The sequence below is a fragment of the Apteryx mantelli genome, chromosome 10 (genome assembly GCF_036417845.1).
Source record: "Apteryx mantelli isolate bAptMan1 chromosome 10, bAptMan1.hap1, whole genome shotgun sequence".
In the NCBI taxonomy this organism is placed as follows: Eukaryota; Metazoa; Chordata; class Aves; order Apterygiformes; family Apterygidae; genus Apteryx; species Apteryx mantelli.
Window position 1 is genome coordinate 6,947,953 of NC_089987.1, and position 15,027 is coordinate 6,962,979.

Here is a 15,027-nt window from a genome sequence, read left to right on the forward strand (position 1 = left end):
CTCATATGGTTAGAGAGTTCTCATAACTTTTACATTTATTATAAAGTACAATTAGCATATTTTTTGCTTTAATGTCTGTATTGCTCTGTGCAGTGTTGGAAATCCAAAATAAAAGCACTTTGCTAAAACTTGAAAGCCATAAAGTGAAAGTAGACCATAAACAGAAGTAAAATTGGACTTTTCTAACTTTATCCACTGATTTGGATTAAAACAAAGAACAAAGCAAAGAAACAAAACAAAGAAACACCCTAAACAGTAACAAGGAAATCAAACTCTGAAAAACATCCACCTTATTGTTTGCAACAATGGTAAAAGGGAGGTAAAACATTAAGTACTTAAGGTTTCAAATCCGTCCCAAGTGCAGGTGTAGGTGAGGGGGTGCAGAAGCACCATGCAGGGATGCGTTTCTTAGGACTTGCCCCTGGATGTGTCACCCAGGCTGAAGGGCCCTTTGCGGTGGGGGCTGGACGTCCACGTAACGACGGTGTCTAGTAGGAGTTGGCACGACAGGGAGGGAGGCAGTTGTCTAACCATCTTACGGATGAAGAACTGCAACATGAAGGGCCATGGTGTTTGTTAAAATCGAGGAGAATTTGTACCAACATAAATAGGCTTCGGTTTCTTGTTGTACAGGAAGCCGTTGGTGGAGTAGGAATTTAACAAGTTCACAACTTAACAAGTCCCAGCCTAGTGTCTGGGCTACCAGAATAGATTTTTTTCTCAGATCTCCCAGATGCTATTTTCTTTAGTAATGTCAAATTTCTGTCTCTCTCTATACCTAGTGTCAGCCTCGGCTTAGCAAGCGAAGGTAGTCCCAGAAAACTTCTCACAAATAAGCAAGCTCTCCTTCCTGTTATGAAAGCAACCTCCTACTGTCTTGTATATTAATCCTGTGCCTGTGGGGCACTGGAGAGGTTAAATCTTCTCTGCACGGCGTGGTAATTTTCATTGCTTTCATTTTTGGGAACTTTCTCTAAGTTTCTGAAAGGCTTAGCACAAGCTATGAAGGCTCCACCTCTTTCTTGGCCCTGTAACCCGTGCACAGTTCAGCTGAGGCTAGGGGATTTGTGTAATAATGATTTGGAAAAGTTGCGAGTATAAATAGAAAGGAATTTGAGATGTTTTTCCCCTCTGTAATTCAACACTCAATAGCTTCCCCTTCCACCCAGCACATAAGGTGCTGTACCAAAACCATGGAAAGAATTTGTGGAGCTCCAGATCAAGGAAGTTCATAAGCTAGCAGGCTTCTCTCGCTCCCTCTCTCTCTCTCTCTCTCTCTCTCTTTTTTCCAAATCTGATAATGTCACCTCCCCTGGGGAAGAGCACCGTGGAGGCCCCTACAGACTTGCACCGGCTCCCCTCATCAGAAGGGTTTGCTTTTGCTCGTCCTCCCGCGGGTCGGCCGCGCGGGAGCTTGGTGGCCAACGCGGCCCCGTGCCGCGGCTCCGGGGAGGCTCGGGGGCTCTCGCCTCCCTCGCAGCCCTCTCCGCCTGGAGGCAGTCGTGCTGCCAGGGGTGCTCCGGCCTGCGTTCCCGGCCGTGAAGCGGCTCCCACGCCGGCTGGAGGCTGCCGCGGCCCAGCCGGTGCCGGCACGGAGGGGCTTTCCCCCGGACGCCTGCCCCCGCGCCGGCCGCGCCGGCCTTTGGCTCTGCACGGCTTGCTAGCGCCGGGCTGGCTCGAAAGAGCCCGTCTGACTCCTGCGTTCTCCGCGATCATCTTTGGCGTCCTGTAATTTCTCCTGTGTTTAAAACCCTGCGCACGAACGCCATGTAAACCTCGGAGATCCGCGCTGGCTCCAAGCCGCGTGCCGGCTCCTTGCCGGTGCGCGCTCAGGCCCGCAGCAGCCCCTCCGCTTTCGGCGCCGCGATGGGCCCCGGCCCGCGCTCGGGCCCCGCAGACCGGTCTAAGCGAAACCTTCGCGCAGCCGGCGGTTGCAGCTGGCTCGGGCGCAGGCAAAGCACGGTCACAGCACGCGCTCCTGTGCGCTCCTGTCGGGCAGCTGACGTATAATTTCATTTTTGTGTCTCATCTTAATTTTGTACCGTGATATCTGGCCACGCAGATTTGCAAATCAGGCCTTGCAGTGTTTTTTTTTTTAAAGAACCCTCAATGACTTCTGTAAAACCCTGAATAAGTATTTGTTATATTTAGAGGCAATTCTGCTTATTGTCTCTGCATATAAGTAAGCCTTTCACTGACCTGGATTTTGCTATTACGTTTTCCATTTGCTGTACGTGTTACATTTGCGTGGATGCAAGGTCTTTTGTCTTCTAGCGTGCTCTCGCGCTTGCTATTTCATCCACCAGCCAGGATCATGCTCGCTGGCCTGCGGTGGTGCGATCGGCTTTGCTGCAAATGATCGTGTCATTGAGGATCCTGGCCTCAAACGAGAAGCCAAAAGCTACGGTAGATGAATCCTAGGCTGCAAAGACCTGGAGGAACAGCCAGCGGCCAGTGCATTAGCAGCAGAAGAGCGTTCATAGAGAAAAGGTTTGTGTGTTTTCCAGCAGTAGCAATTTACTGGAAGAAGAGAAACTTTCTGTTGAAAGGAATAGTCCTCTCCCTGGATGTATATTAGAGCTATCACTAAAGACACAGAATTGCATCTGTCCTGGTACAAAGTGCTTGCTTTTAATTCGGCTCTCAATTTTAACATGTCATTAAAGAGATAGCTGTATTAGCAGGAAGAGTTGTAAAGCTTTTGAGGAGTTATTATTACCATATTACATAGCAATCGTGTTTATGGCTGCAGTGCCTTAGGGCCAAATTTATAAACATTGTGGATGGATTACACAAGTATTATGCTGCACATAAACATTTTGCTCTGTGTTTGTGTTGAAATCCTGTGAACTGGACAATGTAAACAAACTAACATTATCACGGAAAACCTGTTTTTTAGGTCGACTTTCCCTGCAGACTATATTTGGCCAAAGGACACTTGCTGTAACTCACACATCTCTTGTGTCTGTACCACGCTAGAAAAACTTTTCACTAGCACATGTTAACCAAAACCTCTTCCTTTTTGGAAAAAAAAGGCAGGCATCTTTAAAAACGTATTTGACCTGCCTAGCTAGCGTATTTTTAAACACGGCTGTGTTATGTTTAACAGCACGTTAGCGTACGTGAATTAACTTGTTTCCGCCGAGCGCTGACAGGCGCTGCCCCGCCGGCCGGCCGCCCGCCCGGAGGGTCCCCACGCGGCAGGGGCGGCAGGAGGCAGCGCGTACCCACCCCTCCGGCCCTTTGAAATTTGGCACCGGCTTTCCCGGGCCGTTTTAAGCAAGGTGCTGGACGTTGCGCGGATGTGGTGGCACGTCCCCTCTGCCGGCTGTGTTTTTCTCGCGCTGTCGTGCAGTCGCGCTCCGTCCCTGTGCCTGATGCAGCTCAGGCGGAGGGGAGAAGGCGCTCCGCACGCACATCCCCGCATCCCCGGTGCCGCAGCCGCGGGAGGCCGCGCGCGCCCGGAGCACCCCCGCGTGCGGAGCAGCAGTTTTGGGTCCGTGCGCCTTGCATCTCCGCAGGTGCGCTCAGGTACCTGCTGGCAAACGTGGTGGGAAAACGTTAATCTGTTGCACAAAACTGCGGCGAGCGGTTTGTCCGCGAGGCCGGCAGGCTCCCCGAATAGCGCCCCGTGGGCTCGTGAACGAGCGGGTCTTTCCTGGCAGGACCACCTCCTTCATCGCAGCCAGGACATTGCTCGAGAGGAGAAGTCGTCGGGGCAGGAAACACGCGACTCGGGACTCGTGGGCTGGAAGGAAGCGGCCAAGCGCTTTGGCTCAGGACAGCCGACCTGAGCTCTTGCTCGTGCTTCTCGCCCGGGTGGTCTCGGGCAGGTCATGCACGGGGGATTTCGGCCGCAGTGCTTCGTGTAGCTCCCCAGACTGGCCGGCCGGGGCCAAGTCCCCTCTCGCCTGCAGCCTCCCTGGGGAGCTCTCGTCCCAGCGCCCCACCGCTGCAGGGGGGACGCCCGGCCCCCCAGGTAAGCGCCAGGTCCCGCGTGCGGAGCAGTCCCTCCCGAGGCAGGCAGACCCGTCTTTGCTCCGTCTGTGCAACTCGGGCAACGCTCCTTTTTGCTTTCATGATTAGTAAATCCCTGAACGACTCCCCCCCGCTCTGATACGGCGCTAGCGGGATCAATAGGAATACCTAGCATAGATGACGTCCACAGATAGGCCCTGCCTCCTGCCAACGTCTTGCACGTGTCCTTAACTTTCACGCGCAGGGAGTGAACCCCTGGCGCCCCTGCAGTACAGGGGAGTTTGTCCGTTCGCTGCGGCGGGTTCCGAGTTTCGCTCTGCCTTACGGCCCTGCTGCTTTCGAAGAGCCTGTCTGCGGGACGGAGGCGAGCGCCTTGCAAGGCTGAAGCCGTGCTTTGTATTTTTTAGCATTTCCAGGATGATCCTGCGGGAGAAGCACACGTTTTTCCGCCGCTCGGAGGGCACGGTCGGACGCCAAGCTGCCGGTGGCGGTGGGCCGCCTCTGCCGGGCGCTGCAGCTTGCCGCCGCGCAGCTCCGCCGCCCCGGGTGGTGCGGCCCCGCGCCGGCCGAAACGCCTTGCGGGAAGCGGGGTTTGCGGATAAATAAGCGTGTCTGCTGCGGGCTGGTTGGGCCGGGCGCGCGGGCGCTGAGCTGTTTTCTCCCGGGCAGAGCGGCTCCCATGACCTTGCTCCCGCACGCCCTCAAAGGTCCCGTTTAAATCAGTAGCTGAAATCACGTCCTCCCTCCCCGATTTTGGCAGAGGAGATTTTGCTCCTGAGCGTAATTAACAGCGTCGGAGTCCGGCCCTGTGGGAGCTAGTCCATCCCTTATATTCGGGGTGATTGACATGAGATGCTTTGATTTCTCTGGAGATATCATAATATTTTAAACTTATTATTAATTACAAGTGTATTAATCTGTGAACAGTATTAACAGTATTTCAAAATATTATAATTTTAGCCTGGCCAAACCCCATGGGGAAAAAGTAGTTTTGGATGAACTGAACGACTTTATAGACAGTGTGCTTTATAACCAGATGGATTTTCCCTAGTTAGTTGCATTTCTCTCTAATATTGGGGGAAGATTAAAGATACTGAATCAATGGCTGTAAAAGCTTACATTAAAAATACGCAGTAAATGAGAGGAGGAAAATTTCATTAGAGGCATAAATTGTAGCAATTGGAATGCATGCAACTTATTTTTAGTATTATAGTGACAGTCACCCTTGAAAGTCTTTTTCTTCCAAAATGTTTTCTTTTTGCAGATGGGGGGGGGGGAAGAAATGACCTCTAATATTTTGAAATATAGAACTAATTACAGTAGGGAGTGATCCTGATCCCACTGATGTCAGCTGCAGCTTTCTTTATGATATTGCAGGATAGTGCCTCTATTAAGAAATAATAAGGAAATGAGATACTTAAAAGAGAGGGTTTAAAAATGAACTGACTCTGTTGGCCTCTTTTGTAAAAATACCTTAGAGCCACTTTTATCAAGTCAAAAGGTTCATTGAAAAGAGAGAAATTAAAAGATGCCGCTCATGGAGCCTGGCAAAACATGAAATTCGCAATAAATATCTCTCCAATCCAATTATAGCATTCAAATCAAGGAGAAAAAAAAGAATTATAAAAATAATGAAAGCTTTCTTTCTGTTGAAAAAGTATACTTTGAGGTGTCCAGACCTAAGGGAATTTCCAGTCAGCATTATAGTGGGGAAAAATGTAATGTAAATGAGAGTGAAATAATCAAATTTTTCTGGTGGAAATAAGTGCTGTTGTTTGATGTAATTTTGACACACAGCATAATTTCAGCATCAACACTGAAGTTTAAAGGATCAGTGTGTCTTCATGAGATTTATATACAGAAAAGCCGCTCAACGGGAAAATCTAAATCAGACTTTGGTATGCACATTGGGCCTCTCTAAGACAGAAAGCCTTATAGGATATTAGCTGCAAATAGAAAGATAGAGATGACCCTTTTTCAGTAATTTCTAGGCACCCTTTCCACTTGAAAATCCAGCATGATTATGGTATATAAATCACAAGAAAGGTGTGAATGTTTTCATGCTCACAAAAATCAAACATTTGTTCTATGCCTCTAGCACCAGCTAAGCTAGTTAAAGCTGCACACAGTTTCCTACAGTGAGTTACACCAGGCTCATGTCACTATGCCTATTGCAAATGTGATTTCTAATATCACGGGGATACGTTCCAAACAATTAAAACAATTAAAGGAGGGCATGTCTTTGTCATTTGCCTCAATCTTGTAGCCTGTATGAAATATTTTTGTAAATTTGGGTTCATTTCCAGATGGAGACAGATTCACACACCCTTACAGCCAAACTCAGCACAAGAACCAACAATTAAATGAAGCCTGAGCTGCAGTCCAAAGGAGGCATATACTCAATTTAATTTTTAAACAGCTTAATTAATAGTCTCAGTTAAAGCAAAGAAGTGAAAATGGGTCAAACTATGTAAACACTGGTTAGAAAAACACAGTGTCCAGCCAAAGCATTGCAGAAACACTTTTAAGAAGAATGGTTTTTAAATTTAATTTAAACATGGTTTTCCAGCTGAGGTGAAAGCCCAGTTCAGACAAGGCCCAAGCCACTTTTATGCCCCAAAGAATTACCGAGGTACGCTGAGAGTTTATGTAGCCTCTGCCCGGGCCGGGGCTCTGCTGCGCTCTGCAGCCGTCGCCTGCTCCTTGCTGCCAGCGTGCCACCTTTCAGCAGCCCAGAATTCACCTCCGTTTGCAGCTGATTTTAATCGCCAGCGGGACTTGCGCGAATGCTACAAAACACGGTTCACAAATATTTACTGGCATGTTGAAATGGATTGGGGTAGGCTCTGCAATTGCGCTTCTCATGTTTGCGGTCTGCAAACAGCCAGGTTCAAGTTCGCATTGGCAGGGCTGCGATGGGTGGGCGCCCTCGCGGCGGGCTCAAGGCCGGCAGGGTGCTGTCGCGGCGGAGCAGTCAGGGAGCAGAAATCATGCCACGTGCCTTGCCTGACCAGTCACCGCTGCCTAACAGCTCTCAGATCATGGAAGGAAACAATTACTGATTTGTATGTAATTCATAAAGTCCCCGGGGCAAAGTAACAAAATTCAGAAAATTTCCATCTCTGTTCCAGAGAATGTTTGTATACAGAGAAAGGGACTTTCTTTACTCAAAAAATACTTTTTGCAAAACATTTTTTTTGGTTCTTAAGTCTTGGCTTAAATGAAGCAAGGATAAAATCATCTGAAAGTGATGAAGAATGGTATTTTTTATTTTTATGTGACCCTATAAGTTGTTGTGGTAGCTTAAAGTTCCTGCTTCAGAGAGGGCAGTGAGTTCTTTGGCGGTTTTGCTGACTTATAGTTAACTTCCAGGATCTTAGCTTTTTGGTCAAAACACCTGCAGGGTTTCCAGTGTGTTTGTTTGTTTGTTTGTTTTAATCTGATTAAGTTAATTCAAAAAAATGAAAGGAAGAAGAATGAAGAAAAATTGTAGGTGATAAATGTCAAGATTGGCTCAAGGTTGGTGTTACCATGCGTTGCTTTATGAGGCTGTAACGAATGTCCACTTCATCAGCATGTCTTACCGGTACAAGAAACTTTGGGCATTTTAGCCTAAGTTTCAGCCAGGCTGTATCACGTGAAAAGGTTCTCAAAATTTCCTTGTTGTGCTCAGTGTGCAGAGCGAGTCATGCAGGAGATGTTGGCAATGTCTGAAGGTGCCGCAGGTCTATGCCGGCCTCTCCTTGGGAATGCAAGGTCAGGCTCTGGGGCCACGTCCACTGGCGGTGGCTTTTCATGGCGTTAATGGCTGGTCACCGAGACGCTGGCTGCTGTCTCCGGCCTTCTTGATCTGAACATTTTTGCTTCCATTTTAAAGGACAACATATTCTATTAAGTAGAATGAGAATCAGCTGGATCCTCTCACCACCCTGTAACATCTACAGAAGTGAAACTTAGAAATATGTTCTAAAGGACCTCATAACGAAGTGCATTAAGGGAACTCAGAGAGCCTTGATGTCAGACCTGGAGACAGATACATAAGAAAGTTAGTTTGGGGTCCCAGTTCCACGGGGCTGAAGGCGGTGTGGCCTGACGCCGTAGGGAAACCTGAGCCGTCCTTGCTGTGGGGCGATGTCTATCTGTTGTGATGATACCAGGAAACACAAATGAAATCCAGATGCCACGGATGTTGAAGGTGATACTCTTTGACTGCAGCAGAGCTAGGATTTCTCTTTATATCCTCTCCATGCCCACAGGTATACGTATCCCTGACTGCTGCATTGGTATATACAGAAGAGATGCTAAAAACACAGTGGGAGATGACATCCTTTTCGTGGGAAACAAACAAACGCCAGCATTTTGGGTTAAAGGACTGCCCACATGTACTGGCCTTTTTCTAGCTTGTTCATAAAGTCAAACCTGTCAAAAGGTTCTCTGCTAGGCAAAAGAAAGATGTAGGAGAGGATTTTATAAATGGCAGTTGGGCAATTAATGTTAACCATCAATACCAGCATGGCTTAGATTGCATGATTAACTAGTAAGAGTTTTGAGCTGGCTGGTAATTTTAGATTAAATAGCCAGGCAGCCAGTGACTTGAATATTGATGAATATCCTGTGTTTTATTAATATGCATTCTCTATAAATTAGAGGCTTAGTACACAAAGAAGAAACCTAATGCTCTTGCTATTTTTCATTGCCACAGGTAGAGCTGAATAATTCATAGCAATTAATTTATTTCACTGATTTAGCCTTTGTGTGTGTGGGGGGGGGGGGTGAACACAAGTAGTCTGCAGGTAATTTTTTTTGCATTTATTTATTATAAATAACTCACCAAACACATTTGAAGACTAAATCTTGGTTGCAGAGAATTTTTTATATTCTTAAACTGAAGAAAAAAGGAGGAACTTGGCAGAACTGCAAGCAACTCCAGTCATTATAAAAACCCAAATGAATTTTGAATTGCAAAAAAGCACAGTTAATTGCAAATACCACCGAGTTAGAATCCGACTCATGTTGATCTGTATTGATTGGTGCAATACTGGTTACATTGCATGTTTCTGCTCCTTGTTTGATTGATTGTAATTCTTTAGGATGCTGATTTTCTTACAAATCTGTTTGTGTGTGCAGAATATACTCTCTGTTATGAGTTCCTTAATGCATTTAAAATGGAATAGGTGAAATAGTGCCCCTTTTTGAAACCAAAGGAAGTTTTACCATTGGCTTGAGAAGATCCATGATTCCACCTCCTGATGGAAATGTTCCTGAAAATTGGTTTTTGGACAAATAGAGAAACAACATGTCCAACACAAATCACATTCTGTATTTGCTCAAAGCTTCAGCGTATCCATACGTAGCTTTGCCCAGTTTAGTCAGGGAGGAGCGGGTGCAGCTCTAAGTACGAGATGAAGTGTTGCAGCATGAAGATGGTTTGCCCATCCTGGCAGCTGATGGCATGGCCGAAGCCACAGCACAGTGTCACACAGTAGTATCCAGAGCAGGTAATATCCAGAAACACAGGAGGAGGAGGAGGAGGAGGAGGAGACGGCTGGATGATTACTGCCTCTCCCTGTTGCCGGTTCTCACTACGCGCGGCACAGCAGTGCGAGTTGCATAGCGCGCAATAAATCATCGCCTCGTTATGCTGCTGCTCTAGGTTTGTTTAGGGCACCTACTCCAGTACCAGCTCCAGAGGACTGTTTGCTCTTTGCAGAAATTCCCCTCAGATATAGACTTCTGTTTTGATTTTGTGTGTGTGGGGGGGGGGGCCCTCCATGTCTTATTTTTAAACTAATTTCTTAGTGTACACAACAATTTACCGTGCAGAACTGCCTAAGAAAATAATTCAGGAAATGTCTGGAGGTGATTTTAATTTGCAGGTGGATGATTTTGCCAAGAGGAGGCAAGGGGTAAAAGAGAGTTTTCATGTTTTTGTGACTTGTCAACATGAAGTATTAGCAAAAGGAACACAGGGTCTTCCTTCCCTCCTTCCTTCCTTCTGTCCTTCCTTCCTTCCTTCTTCCCTTCTTCCCTTTTTTCTTCCCTTCTTTCTTTCTATTTCTTGTGCTCACAGAAGCTGCTGATTTCTTACCTAACCAGATTATGTTGTATTGTTCTCAGTAAAAGAAGCCTAAGTACCTCCATTAAAAAATATTGCGAGGCCCTCATTCACCTTTTCCATATCTCTTTAGCCAGCCCTAGCATACAGCTTATGCAAGAAGGCTGCAGTCTCGCAGAACAAGATTTTTTGACACTTGGTTTTGATTTAAGCAGACAAATCCTCTTAAGAAAAAGTGTTCATTACTTGGCCTAATTTACTAACAAGGAGCAGTATTCAGCCTTGCCGATTTTGGTAAGAGTATTTCTTTAGCATTGCACCAATTGCTGCTGAAATGCCGTAGACTGTACCTGCAATGAATTTGAACTGCTGGAGCAGAGGCTTCGGAAAGCAGGTGTGTACGCTGCAACAAGGCTGGGTTTTGCTGCAGTGTGACAATGCGATCTAGGATCTGATCCAGGCTCCTTGGAAATCAATGGAAATTCTATCCTTGACTTTAGTGGGCTTTGGATCCCGTTCCAGTTGTGGCAAAGTGGTAATAAAATGACTCTAAGGGAGGTGGGGGAGGAGCTTTCTGGCTTAAAAGATCCAGCTTTTTCTGTTGATAGGTTTCTTTATACAAGGAATCCTGACTTCAAGTTTGAATGGGTTTTGCACATGCCTTGCTCGGATCCCCCCTCCTAGTCAGCAGTTCTTTGAAATGCAGTAGGTTTCTGTTTTGTGACCATTAACGGACACCCCAGCTGGACAGTGGAATTTCCTAGATGATTCTGATGTGAAACTCCAAATCATCAGAAGTTTGCTCAAAACGTGATCTGTCTTCACTCAGAAGCTCCCTAAGCTTTCTGAACCTTTCAGCAAAGCTGGATGCATTCAAAGCCATAATGAAACACAAAACCAAGTCAGGTTAATGGGGGGGTGGGGGTGGGGATTCATTGCACAAGTTTGTGCATGGTTGTATCTCAGAGACCTGGATATAATTTTTGTTTGATCTTAAGCTCTTCCAAAGGACTTAAGAGTAGAAGATGAGCTGAGGTCAGGGCCAGAAAAGAGTTTTTCCAACACCCACTGCAACCTGAATCCCCCATAAACATTTGGGACTCAGCAAGAATTATACCCAGGTCTTTCAGATGGCAGTACTGTGGCGACCTTCTAGACTGATTAAAGAAGTGACATTGATTGACTTTGAAGGGAGCCACATCCACCCTTCTTCTGCCAAAAAGGCAGTGGCTGCAACATGAAGCCTCAAGAATGGGGCATTGCTCCTCCAAGTACATGGAAGACATCCAAGGGTAACTGGATAATGCAGATAATGGGATAGGGTTTCTCCCCTCCTCTCCCTCAAATACCATATAGCTAAATTTTAGCTATTCAGGCTTAGGCCTTAGGAGAGTTTTCTCTGATAGCTGTTTAAAATATGAAACAGCTAAGGAAATGAGCTCTTTTTATAGGTCACATAGGATGTTCAGTGGTTGAGAATGTCAAAAGGACTGGTAATTTTGACCTTGGAAGGAACTTCAGTGGTGTTGGGGGAGATTACACTGCGGCATGGTCTTCTGCTCCTGTGAGGACCAGCATGAACAGATGATGCTAGCAGGGGAAAGAACGTTATCCCTCTGGCAAAGCCACTTCCAATGATTTTACATGCTGTCACTTTGGGGTGTCTAGCTTGAGGGATGCTAAAAAGGCCCAGTTTTCAGAAGATACTGAATATCTTAGCAATATCAGGTCTCCTTAAGGCACCTTGAGTTGGCACTGAGAAATATTGGCATCCAAAATTACTACTTTTGAAAATCTAGACCACTGAACCTAATATGAACTATCAGAAACTAGAGACGAGAGAGCATTTATGTTGGAGAATGCTTAGTGGCTTGAAAACTACAAATCAAAATAATTCATCCTTTTATGTGTAAATGTCTTTCTCTTTGATACACGAACTGAAAAGCTGTCTAGTTTCCTTGTAGTTTCCATAAGTAAGCAGCATACTACTGTATCCCCTTGAATACTATTTAGGCTTTAAATAAAGTGCAGACCTGTTAAGGTCAAGCAAGCTCATCTGCATGCTAAAACTGAACCAACTGAACCTTACACCTAAAACCAGTAAACAAGGAGGTTCTGAGTACCATAGTTCCCTCCTGACAAGGGTGCAATGCGACAAATGGTGAAGCACCGAAAGATCAAAGTGCTTTTTCAGAGATAACAATAAAATCAGAGCCAGAAAGTCATAAAGTCCTGGTGCAGGTGTCTGCTATTTGAAAGCAGTCTTTCTCACATATGACACTGCTGGCCCGTTAAAAAGGGACATACACAGGAACTGCAAACCAGGAATAATAGCGTCAGCAAATTTGGATCATGTGTGGTGTATTTCTGAGCCAGTAAAAGGAACGAAGAGTCATTGTAAGACACCCATGTGGAAGGGATTACGGTAGCTCACTGAACTTACAGTAAGCATATTGAAAAGAAACTTTTCAATGCAGACATGTTTTGCACCTATTCCAGAATCATTTACCTCTGTCTAAGCAGACAGCTTGATCCGGGTCCTGTTGAAGTCAATAGTTGTCCTGCCTTTCAGAAGGATTATGCCCCTAAATAGCTATTTTAGGAAGTGTACTTTGCTTGGTGATAATACAAAGCAGAGGATGGATGATTAACACCAATTAGGATTATTTACGAGAATCTAGAAAACAATAGGTCTACAAATCATTCTCTTATCAATTGTAGTTCCTCCTGCATAATTTAGTCATCACTGGGCAAACTGTGTTTCATTGTTCTTTAAGTAGAGATCCTACTCATGTTAGCTAAAGTTTGCAGAAATGTTGAAGGTACAATATGACCTAATAAAACAGCAGACTTCTGATGGTTTTCAGCATTTTTTATTTCATGTATCCCCTACAGTTTTTCCCTGGATATATTTAATGAATTTAAGCTAAGTCACAGTAGCCTTGCTCTTCTTGGGTTACACTTGGCTGTGCCTACACTAGTGTTTTAGTTTGGAACGATAGGGTGGTTTTGCAGTAGTGCCCTGGTTGTCTCCATTTATCGTGTACTAGTGCAGTTGCAGAGCAGTTTTGATGCACTCAGATTCCTTCTAGAGAAGACTAAATGGGAAACTCTCCCCAAAAGCACTCTAGTGCTTGGTGGGGACATTCAGCTCTCATCCAAAGAGTGAGCCATCCCACCACTAAGTCCTGCAGTGAGTATATGACACTTGTTGTCAGTGGAAGGCTCTCAGACCATCCAGAGCTCTCCTGCCAGCCAGAAGTGGATCTTGCCCTATAGAAAGGGTCAAGTGCTATATGTGTTGCCATTTTTGCTGGTATTTTTGGAGGAGTGGCTCCTGTGACTCTCTGCTGTTCCTCTTCCTTCCACCAAGATTTCTCCTGATTCTCTTTTCCATTTATTAACTGCCCTGTCTTCTCTAGTTGTCCCTCCTTGCCGCTCTCCTTATTTCTTCTGTCTTTATCACCTTTTGTGATCCCTTTTCCAATTTCCAACCTTAGTCTCCCAGAAGATCTGGAGTGGTGACACCTGGACCCAGAGGAGATCACACTGCTTATAAATCTGTACCATGAGGAGGCCAAAAGTTTCTTCAGCATCAGGAGGTAACCCAGAACTGCTGGCAGGTATGAGGACCAGAGAGCAATGCCACGTACATCAAGAAGATGAAGGCACCATTCTTGAAGACACAGACTTTGGGGCAGCGTTGCAGTCCTGTGTGGAAAGCTTGAAGAGATCTGCAGGTGGGAACACACCAACAAGCCATCCACTTGCTTGGTTTAGTCCATGGACCTCTGGGGTCTGCACACCAGAGACTGAGAACTTGTGACTGACCCTAAATTTCCTCTCTGACTGTGGACTTTTGATGTGATAGGAATGGCACCAAAAGTTCAATGTATCTGCTTTGCCATAACTTTTTCAACCTGCTAATTTTCCCAGGACTACTTTCAGTTAAAATTGCTGGGACTTAATTACATGAGACTTAATTCCAGTTGCTTGGTCAGCTTTAAAAACATATATTCAAGTGTGAACCACAGGCACAGCATTTTGGGAGCCTCTTTGTCCTCTCACTTTATGTTGGTGTAAGCAAAATACTATGCCTGTGATTCTCCACTTTATGACACTTGTTCCAAGTCCATCTCACTTCTGGAGAGACTGTTCCCAGAGTCTCATCAGTTTAAGGGGGGCACAAGCTACCCCTTATATTATGGCTCATGTTTTTGCAACAGTGTAAACAATAGATGTTTGTCTTCTGCTTACACATTTTTTTGTAAATAAAATTTATTGAGGCCAGAGACAGAGCTACACTGATTTTATACCAGATAATATTTGTACTGACATTTTATGTAGAAGTGTAGATTTGAGTGTTTCTTGCAATGTTTAATTGCAACAAAAAAGAATGGGAAGGGAGAACCAAAGGAGGGGCATGGGGAAAGGAGAAGAGAGAAGGTAAAAGGACACAGAAGGGAAATGGTGGAGTTGAAGGATAATACTGGTTATCAGAGCATTATCTGAGAATTCCTATGATTAGGGTTTGTTATCTCTCTGACCTCTCCATTTTGTTATAAACTGCTGCTCAGGTGATCAATAATAAATGGCCTCCAAATTTCATCGCATTTGCTCACTTTTGCTAGAAGCTTTTGCATCCATTTGTTCCCCTCTGTAAGATCTTGTTTGTGTTAAGGCATGGAGACTTTTTGTTTCTGCTGGGATTGGCTTGTTCTTCTGGTATATCAGTGTTGTTATTTAGCTAGCAAATGTCTCATAGCAATCAATGGAGTAACAATTCTATCTATCGCACTGGGATGATCAAGGATGCATTGCAGCTGATGTGCAAACACAGGTGTATATCTTGAGTAGAGTTCCCAGCTCCACCTGAGCAGATGAAAAAAGTCCTCAAAAGAGTCAACAACAGAGCTTTTTAAGCACCTCCAACCAGCTAGTGGGTTTTCCTTAATATATTAGCAGCGTGCCCCTTCCTTCCTCTGCAGGAATGC

General features: G+C 45.5%; 1 protein-coding gene across 2 annotated transcripts in view; it reads left to right on the forward strand.

Moving 5' to 3' along the window:
- Positions 1 to 14,382, forward strand: part of MAF (MAF bZIP transcription factor) — a 239,970-nt gene extending 225,588 nt beyond the window's left edge. For both annotated transcript variants that reach the window (XM_067302446.1, XM_067302447.1), the window contains one exon: positions 13,534 to 14,382. Coding sequence is in view for 1 of the 2 variants with exons in the window: in XM_067302447.1 (XP_067158548.1) it covers positions 13,534 to 13,558 (25 nt within the window). In the remaining variant the exon portion in view is untranslated. The remainder of the gene's footprint in view (positions 1 to 13,533) is intronic.
- The last annotated feature ends 645 nt before the right edge of the window (positions 14,383 to 15,027 follow it).